This window comes from Pomacea canaliculata, linkage group LG3, assembly GCF_003073045.1.
Source record: "Pomacea canaliculata isolate SZHN2017 linkage group LG3, ASM307304v1, whole genome shotgun sequence".
NCBI classification, from domain to species: Eukaryota; Metazoa; Mollusca; class Gastropoda; order Architaenioglossa; family Ampullariidae; genus Pomacea; species Pomacea canaliculata.
The window spans coordinates 15698423-15708828 of NC_037592.1; the positions used below are offsets into that span (position 1 = coordinate 15698423).

At 41.3% G+C, this 10406-nt stretch overlaps 1 protein-coding gene across 1 annotated transcript in view; it reads right to left on the reverse strand.

Moving 5' to 3' along the window:
* The window catches only part of LOC112560137 (homeobox protein engrailed-1-like), a 48506-nt gene extending 42490 nt beyond the window's left edge, over positions 1-6016 (reverse strand). The window contains exons 1-2 of the mRNA XM_025231731.1: positions 5910-6016; positions 1955-4628 (exon numbers count right to left, since the gene is read on the reverse strand). Of these exons, the coding sequence (XP_025087516.1) occupies positions 1955-2249 (295 nt within the window). The 5' untranslated portion in view covers positions 2250-4628; positions 5910-6016. The remainder of the gene's footprint in view (positions 1-1954; positions 4629-5909) is intronic.
* Between the last annotated feature and the right edge of the window lie 4390 nt (positions 6017-10406).

Consider the following 10406-nt stretch of genomic DNA (forward strand, 5'->3'; position numbering starts at 1 on the left):
CCCTTTTCCCAGCACCACAATGGCGAGCGTATGACGTCAGGACCGAGAGGACACGTGATATGCTAGCGGCTGCGCAGTTACGCTTCACCTCTGACCTCAACAGCAGCATTTAGTCACTTTATATCGCTTATCAGAAAATAATAAAACATTTATTTACTTGTTGGTTATCGGTCTCGCTTCATTAAGCCAATTGTCGCTAGCTTTTCACATCTCGCTAGCTATGTGCCTTGCTGTCGTTTGACAGAAACAAGATCCTGCACCTTTTCTTGCACGCGCTGTCTAAAGCAGAAACACACAGCAAGATGCCCCACCCCTCTAAAGAATAAAAGAATATTATAATATTCTAAAAAGAATAAGACCAATTTTCACTTTATTATTTAAAGAAGTGTATACACAAGGCTAAAGCCCAAAAGACAGTAACTGTGTTGCTACATACGACTAGCTCATGCTGTGCAGCTATAACGGGAATGTGTATCACTGAGTCCCCTGGTGACAAGAATGAAACACGCATCAGATTTGGCTCAAACACAGCAGCAAAGTTGGTGTCCTTGTCTTGTCAGAGCTGGCTGGTGACACTATGATACTAACCTAGTGGCCAGCCCCACATCTGAATGGAGCAGGATGGCTTTTGTTTGCTTTTTACCATATTGTTGTAAAGTATGTTGTACAAGCATAAATACACAAATTTTCTGCGTATTGTGCGAACATTTATTGCATGTATGTGCAAGCTAAATCGCTCAATGTATTAAAATCTGAGTCAGTTTTTAATTATTTGAATTTTTAATAGACATAGATTTACTGTGGTGATAATGTATATTTAATATTTAAGAGATAGTCAAGATGCAACAGAGTCAACAAATGTAGGGAGAACATTAAAGGCATTTGCTACTTTTTGAATTCCAGTAGAGGAAGCCGCCAAAAACGAGCAATCGAGTAATCAAACTATGAAATGGAAGGGTGCATACAGGGGGGTTAGGAATCCCGAGGAGCTTGTTTGTCGCATTTTATCACCGATTGTCGTGCGTCAAGCAAAAGCATCAACGATGAACTGTGACAACAGCACCAGAATGACATGAACTAATGAAGACCACACCTAGCTTGATAATCACTGTACTAGCAAGTGTGCCACAGGTGATGTATGTGACTGCGTGACACACTAGCATTATCTTTCATACATCATCATCATCATCATCATCTATTTTCTTTAATGTTACTAATTATTCAGAAATGGATTAAGCCGGTCATTCTTTTTTATCTCTTGCTATTCTCCACCCTATTCCCAGTAAGTGCAGCTTATCAAATGAGACATTAACACTTCCTCTAAGAGTTCTGTTTGATGACTCCAAACTTGCTGTTATTCAATGGTATAACCAAATCAATCACACGAAAACACAAGCACACTGAAAATCCTAGCCCTTCTTATAGCCCTGCATTATAAATTTTATTCAAAACCTATTTTCTGAGAATGTATACTGTTTAAAATAGTTGACACTAGGGTGCCAAGATTTATGATAACTTGTCTGTAAACTATTGTGTCTTCTGATGGGATATTCCTTCAGTGGAGGAAATGATTCTTCCTAACCATTATGGAATTTATCGCGTTGCTAATGTTTAAAAATTACTTTAATATACTATACATGTATTATTATTATTATTATTTCTTTAAATTTCACTTGCACATAAACTGGCTTCCCAAAACTAATGAAGATGTCACCAAAAACAGCATGAAGTCAACTGGTACTTAAACAAAGATGCAAAGCAGAAACAAATGCGTACAAAGAAGAAAAAAAATTGTTTAGTTTAACGTAAATAAATCGTTTTAACAGAGTTTATACATTTCAATTCGAAATAAACATAAACTTAGTCCACTCGTTTGTGCAACCCTAACGATTCAGTGAGAATGTTTGGTCGTCAGCACTTGATTACTGTTACAAATCACTGATAACTAACTCACCTTTGAAGATGGCCTGAGGGCGCCGTGGAGTACCCAAAATGCCGTCAATGGAGTGATGGTTGAAGCCGTTTAGTCGATGATGGGGTGAGTCCACTAGCATCCGCATTGATGCTGCTGCAGCAGCAGCGGCTGTGGCACCAGCTGACAGGTCTGGAGGGGTCAGCGGGGGAAGAGCGTGGGGGTGGGAGTGTGCATGGGGGTGGAGATGGTGGAGGTGATGATGAGCTCCGTTGGGAGGAGGATAAGTCGCAAAAAGTGTCTCCGCTTTGCCGTATTCTGAAGGACTGGCACTCATGACTTCACTTTCAATATCCGTTTTGCTGTCTAATTTGGAGATGTCAAAATCGTTTGTTGTCCATTGAAAGCACTGAAGCCTCTTTTATTTTCTACACTGCACTGGTTCTATGCTTCGAACTAAACACCAGCTGAACAAATTTTATTGCAATTTCTGAGAAAACCTAACACAAACCGAGAATTGTGCTTATGAGAAATATCAGTGAAGTTTCAGAATGAACCATATGTTTCAACTGATCTTTCTTGTACAGGTAAGGCTGCATCTGTAGCTCGATTGTTTCCATTTATAACTTGTCATAATTTAAGTTTAGGCGACATAACACTCCTCGCACCCAAAGTAACTTACTAATTTTTTGTTAACTTCTAGCACGGGCAGCATTCGATGAAGATTTCTCTTTAGTAAAAACTTCCTCCTCGCAAGTGTTCCTCTAATCTTCCCAGAACCGTCGATCGTGTATACTTTCCAGCATGTTTATGTAGAGCATAAAACTTAATCGAACACTGTTTCAGGAGGTTTTGAAACTTGATTCTTTTTCAAGGTATCAATTACAACAATTGAAGTCATTGACTGTTTCACTTTTGCCTCTTTTTAAAGTTTTGTCGACTTCCACTAATTCGTCCTCAGATTATAAGGCTGAATGTATCTGCGTGGCTACATCGGATTGCACGGACACGAATCACACTATAAACAAAGATCTTAGAGTTCCTGGCGATGTCTTGTGTGTGCAGCAAGAACCCGTTTGGTGTCAGTAAACCACCAAGTAGTCGAACAATGACGCAGTTATTGGCAAGTACTAGGTTCTCAGTCCCTGTATGTTGTTGTGTCTGGGTACATATGACACAGAAACCTGCGTTCACAGAACACGTTCTGCAGGTTCCCCAAAATGGCTTTCCAGGAGCCAAATTGTGGCGTATGGGTGCCGAGGACGCCTCGACTGGGCTCCGATCTCTCCAGATCGGTGGGGCGCAGGAAGTGGAAGGATGCAACATTACTAACACCGCGAGACTTCTCATCAGGCTGCTCACGATGGCCACCGCCTTCCCCACTCCTTACACCCCTTCCTTCCCCACCCCTACCACCAAACCCTTAAGCTTTCTCGACACCCTTTTCACACGTCAGTCCCGTTTCCTCCGCCTCTGAGGGCCTGCTGCCAGACCAGGACACGCCTTCCCATCGCCAGCCTCCTGTTCCATTGGTTGCACCATCAGCCCCAAAACGCCGTGACGACGGAGGAAAAAGCCGAATCTTCCCCCCCCCCTTTTTTTTTTGTCAAAACTCTCAGTAAGATGGAAGAGTAAAAGTGTGTTGTAGGGGGGGAGGGGATAATGGGTGGTTCACGGGTCTTGGGAAGGAGAGGAAATTCAGTTACCGTTTCTACAGTGTCCCTTATCACGGCGTAACCCTTTCCTCTCGATGTGCCCTGTATAGAACCCATCTTCGATCATGTGGAACTATCGGTGAGGGATTTGACTGAAGCTGGAAGCTGCTGCTAGGCCCTGTCACCAGACGTCCTGACAGGGAGGAGAGGCGCGCTGATCTCCTGGTGGCGGGCGAGCATGGCAGCGGCCTGGCGGTGTTGTTTTGATAGGCTGATAGCTGGTGAGGGCTAATTGCTCACAGTTTGTTTTGAAAAATAAAGCTTAGGGAGGTTCGCGCGCGATGAACACTTGTTTCTAAGTTCCACGTTGCGTGCTCTTTCTCCCTCCCTCTGTCTTCCATCTTTGTTGTTTATGGGCAAGTAGCCCTACCATGCCGAACAGTTGGTGAAAGTTACACTCATAGCTGAGTGAAGTAATGGTGATGTGTATAACCTTCCCTCCTTCGGCTAATTTTGTGGGGTTTTTTTTATCCCCCTCCTGTAGAAACTCTTATAATTTATGTCCTCACTTACGCTCAACTAATGAACCCTTATGACGTGACAGGACGAGACAGAAAGATCAGGTCATATGCCTACACAAAGAAAATAAAACAGTTGGTGCCCCAGTTCTAATGCAGTTTTTTTCCCCCACATACTGCAATCAGTCATCTTTTTAACGGACTGTAAACTGTAAACTTTGACCTGCAGGTACTCTTTCCGTCCGGTCAGTAAGGCAAAGCAAACAAAATAGAAAGCGTGTCAGAAGACAATATCTCTAAACCACCAGGGGGTACTACCACCCTTGGGCTTCGGGCTCAAACCTGGAAGGGATTCAAAACCATCTCATGATGCTAACAGCATTCCTAAGCAAAGTTCTTTCCAAGCTTTCGACCGAAGGAGGTACTTAAGCTCCATGGGCAAGCAGCGCTCTAGAGTAGTGGCTGTTAAGGTTTGAGGAGTCTAGAAACAGCCATACTGTCAGGACCCGGCAATCGCGCTGCGATCTTTCATTCCCCGCTGACCTGAGATCAAAATAAACCACATGGATGAGACATTAAAGATGCCTAAACTTTCTCTTCTTTGTGTGTTCTTTTCCCCTCAGTCTATGTCATAGAGGTTTCGAGTTCTCTCTTACATTCTGGCACAATGCAAGTGGAGGCTCAAACAGCAAACTTATTTTTCTGCTGCACAAGTAACATTTTTATTGTTACCATCCTAACTTTGTATAAAGGTGGGTTCAAAAAAAAAAAAAAAGCAATAGCCAGTTGGCTTTTCGGATAAAGGAGTCGGCTTTTGCCATCTACCTTTTTTCTGTCCATCTAGCCGAAAATATCTGGCGAGAACAAATAGCCATAGGTCTGTACCGTTAAAGTGAGTCTGTTATTTTAAAAAGGCTGTTCGATTATCACACCTCCCCTCCCCCCTGTTGTCCTCATTTGCTTTGGTTATACCATTAGGCTAAGCTGCGTGCATGTAGTGCTAAGGGTTTTGCTAATAAATGTTTTATCTAAACGTTAAGACTTCTGCTAAATGTTTCGCCATTTAAAATATTTGCCTTGGTGAAAGGGTTAAAAATTATAGAAGACATGCTACAAATATATGGACTGTTGTTCTTCACACAACTAAAGTCACATACTGGTAAAGAACCAGTCAGACTCGCAATATATTTCTGAAAGATGTAACAGAAACACTGTTTAGTTGTACATTATTCATAACGCGTTTTATTCAGTCAGACGTTTTTCTCCAGCAAATAGGTGCACCTCTTGTATAGATATTCCGAGGGTTTTAACAGCAATTTGTTTGTACACCAACTACAGTGACAACGACGATCTTCGATGGCACACCTCCTTACTCAATAATCTTGACTAGAAGATGAATTTAAATCTAAAATCCCAATCCAAAAAAAGGCAAGTCAAGCACGAAGACCAGAGATATGAACACACCACTATCCATTTCCTCTGGTTACCTAACTTTCCTACGAAACATTTTGTGCGTTTTGATCGGGTCTCTGGTGATATTCCGCCTTCCGGCGCCATTGTGTGAAAAGTCATGGTACAGTGAGAAAGGATGCTGGGAACGGGTCACGCTTGCATTGTTTTCACGATAGTTATAACTGCATTCATCACCACGCCAAGAAAACTACGCTCTAATAAAAGGCACTGGCACAGAAATAAATGTAAGTTTAAAATAAAATACCTAGAGATAATAGTCAAAATAGTAGATCCAGTTTAACAGCTTTATGTGACTTTGACTTTCATTTTCATCAGCCATGTAAAAGTAAATTATACCTTTAAAATACTTACTTTTCAATTTAACTATTCGTTTTATTCCACTGGTATTCTTCTTTTGAGTGCATAGGAACATATCATGTGATTATTCCTCCCTTCTCACTCGGTCATTTTTTTTTTCATGTACAGTTTTTTTAGATCTACAGTCCTGTCGTCTGCCATTTCCGAATGTAAAAAGAAGCTGAAGCGATCAAGTACGACCGATTCGGTACAAATGCGAACTGACACCGATTCAGTCAACAAGTGAGTTATGCTGCCTCCAAAGTATAGTGGTTTAACTTAAATTTGTGTCGATATGTTAAACAAAAATATATTTCTTTTGCAAAAATAAAACGTAGAACCAACAAATGAGTGTAAGACTATTTTAAACTTATTTTATGACGAATAGGCACGAGAAATATTAAAATATTGTTTTAATCACACCTGTCAAGTAAACAGGAAGTGAGGAAAGATGAGTATTTCTATAAAAAAAATAGCGTCGTCTGTTTGAGTTAAATTCAGAGAAAAGATGCAATTTTCTGTAAAAGGATGTTGTTATATATATATATACTCATTGTCTTCAGAAATGATCACATGACCACGCAGAAAGCAACATTAGCTGCTAACACATTGCTAAGCCTGCACACATAGTAATAAGAACAAGAAATAGAGGAGGCAACTGAGAAGTTCCGTGGAAGACAGCACATATTACAAACTTTTGATGGTAGAAAAATTTTTACTCATGCTTCGTCCTGGTCAATAACAACAACACACAGGCTCACACTGTACTAATCTGGGTATCTTCAATACTTGTGCAGCTACCAACACATGTTCATAAAATCTGTCAAATTTAGGGAGAAAAAGTGAAGAAAAACCCAACCTGCTCTTTTTTCCTGAGCACTATATAAATAAGAGCCAGTTTCAAAAACTTAGAAGCTGTTCGCAGTCATTATTATAAGCTTTTGATCTCTAATGTCACATCCAGGCTCGCGTAAACTGCGCAGCAATGGTCCCCGGAGCAAATCCCGAGCGCTTTGTTTTTTTGTGGGAATGGGTATCGAATCACAGAAGCGCGTTAGTTTGTTCAAACCAAGTGGTGTAGGAAGAATCTGTCTTCTATCAAAAGCTATTACATTCATTGGCCAAAGACTGCTTGTTTGAAGCACAACATGCACAAGGTTAAGAAAAAGCTTCAACGTCAGCCTGGCAGGTTCCATTTCATTTGATCGCTCTGTTTAGAAAGCTTAGATTGGCTTACATCTCAGTCTCGCAATTTTTGCCTACACGTCCGCTACGTGAAGGATGATATGGGCCTTGAGCTTTTACAATTTTACAAAAGGTATACGCATGTGAGTCTCTATGTGCGTACCCATTCGTTTGTGTGTGTGTGTGTGTGTGAGAGAGAGAGACCATTTGTTTTTTCACGAACGTTGATTTTGTATGAATAAATATATGATATATACATAATGAACTCTGCAGTATTTTAATATTTTTTCACAGATTGGTCTGCAAGGTAAACTTTGCAAAATCAGTGTATGTGCGCTAATGTTAAGGCATGAACTGCACTAAGTAGCAATCACAGCTTGTTCCAGTTCTTTGCCTGCAGGGCAGAACCTATGAGTCAGTAATTAGGCAGTTTGGACTTTTTATATTATTTATGTTGGAAGAACGTCATTTAAGTATTTAATTTGTGAAAGTGGGGGATGGTGTTGATGTATGTATGGAATGCTGAGATAAAGAGAGAATAGGTTTTTCATGGTGTTTATAGAGGTTGTGCTGATGGGAAGGAGAGTGAAAGGTGTGATGGGGGTGTGGATGTGGGTGTGTAGCCTGTTAATCGTCTTGGTGTTTTGTATAAATATATGTGTGTGATAAAATTATGGTAAAGCTCTCTCTCTAAATTAATTATTTAAATAAATTGTTGAATAAACAAAATACGCAAGTGTCATTCGTTTCACCTTTAATGTACGATGATGACGCTCAAGACTACAAAAATGAGCCTACCCCTCCATTTTGCTGTTGCCACTTTATATGTCTGACTCCGTATATTTACGTCAGTTATCTAGAAATTTTTAATTTCACACTATGATAAACAGGGGAAAGCTTGAAGTTTACTTTTCTTCTAGTTATAGAAATGAGGCGTATACGCCTCAAGCAAAACTCTTCACGTCCGTCTGTTTGTGTCTTTGCACGAGCTAATGCTTTACCAGCTTTACAACCATCACACTCTCAGTCTTTCAGCTTCTTTCCGTTCTTCTTCCACTGCTTCCCCTTGTCCTCTACGCCGGTTGACGTGTGCATGGCTGCTTGCATGCTTGGCTGTTCATTCCCTAGATTATTTTTTCCATCTATATTTATGGTCAGATGACTCGATAGCCTGGTCCATCCTAAATAGAGAAGAGACAGCCAGGCACAGGAAGTATATGTGAGCAAAAACACGAGTGAAATCACAAGCCACAGGCATGGACAACCTCTAATGTGTGAGGAAATCCTCGCTAAGTGATGTTTAGATGCGACTGATCCTATCGCCGACGATCAAAGCAATAGGTTTCGCGTGGCGCGTACGATTACAACTGACACCAGCACACACGCATCCGCAGATGGAACACGTGAGTGTCTGTGGGAGTTACTTCATCCAACAGCCTAAGATCTCATAGATTCTGGGCCTTAGGTTTCCGCGACAGTACTCAGGCAGAGGATGATGGAGGTATCACGGACATGTATAGGTGGACTGCTGTCTGTCTGCCGAGACCAACGCTTAGCATCTAGCGAAGTTCTCAGCTGTTAGTCTTGGCGAGCCTAAACAATGAATGTGACTAAACCGGAAGCTTTGTATACAACAGCCTCCTTTTAGTAGTTAACTAGGGAAAGAAAAGTCTGCAAGCAGTCCAGTAATACAAGTTCGTGGGAGGCAGACAATACTGTCTGTGATAGCTCCACTAATGACTGCTCTTAATTGACCACAGCTTGCGCCAGGCATTTCTTTGCCAAGAAAGTCTCTAATTTCATTACATTTTAACACCATTATGCTTGAAACAAAAACACAAATCACTGGAAAAGTTATAGCATTTCAGGTGTGCCTGCTGTCTAAATGCATGGTTGTCCGTCTGTCTTACTCTATGTGCGCACAAATGATGAAATCGTTTTTACCGTCGCAGTTAATAAATTGGGATATTCCGTTTGAGCAGTGGTACAGCGAGGATCTCAGGGATTTGAGTTCAGATGACTCGTCCCATACGTATTTTTTTCTATCTGGCTCAGGGTTTTACCCAGGTACGATCATTTCATCTCTAGGTAAAGAGCTCAGGTGAAACGCTACACACCAACCAGGTTAAAGTAATTGAACTTCGCTTTTGCAGTTACCCGGAGCGCTACCGACGCAAAACTTTTGTCCTACACAGAAGACCAACTCTCTGATAGGCATAATGACTAACCTAAAGCAAACTCCGAGGAAAAGAGGCAGGAAGGTATAGATGCGCGCACACACACACAGAGAGAGATAAAAACGTACTGAGAAAGAAACAGCCGGGCGCACGCACGTACACATACACAAACTCTATAGTCAGCGAACAATTAAAAAATTGTTTGTCACTTCCTTTGTAAGCTAAAATTTCAAAGTTTTTGATTTAAAATAACTACGGCGATATCTACTGCTGATGACAAACACTACCAAACAGCAAATTGCAATCACATGAGGAACTACTCCAGTAATACATGTATCTAAAAGACAAACAGCAATGCAAAAAGTAAAACTGCTGTATCCTTCTTTTATGCAAAAAAAAAACAAACAAAAAAACAAAAAAAAAAAACAAAAAAAAAACCCTCCACACTAGAAAAACCCTTGCAAATAAACTATTTTTCTCATGATTTAATTGTGATTGCCGTTCCTCTCTACTTTCAGCTAAAGCAATTTGCTTCTGTACAGTGCCAGTCCGCGTTATCCTTCGAAACAAAGTAGTTGTCAGCTGTTATAGAGCAGTTAAAGGTCATTGTGGTTTAAGAGCAGGTGAGGGCATTACTTTCCGATGGGGTACGAATGCATGTTACTTTAAACCTCTCCTACCCGCCCTCCTTTCTGCCCATCATTCTCGGCATTCTCACAAACGTTGCCTTAGCGGCATCGCTGCTATGTACACACCTCGCGTCCGCTCGCACCAACGAATTTTTTTTTTAAAGACCTCTCTCGGTGGGTGAAAAATACTTTGACCAGAGGTCTCCTGCAGACAACAAGGTTAGCTGGACATCATAAAAAAACAAAGGCATGGCCTACGAACAAAGAGATAGCCTAGAGTGCGAGTTTTTCTAAATATTTTTGCACGATATTTCCCGCACCGCGTTATAGTAAGGAGGAGGCCCGTCCACCATATGTGTAAATATACACCGGCGAGGAAAATGAATGCAAGCGTCGCAAGCTTCATCCACAAGGCCCCATCTCACATTAGCGTCGCCGCAAGCGGACATGTATTCGTCTGTCAGCTGCTTCGGTGCCACGGTGGACTACACGAAAGTAGAAGAATCGCGGTTTGCTGTCGC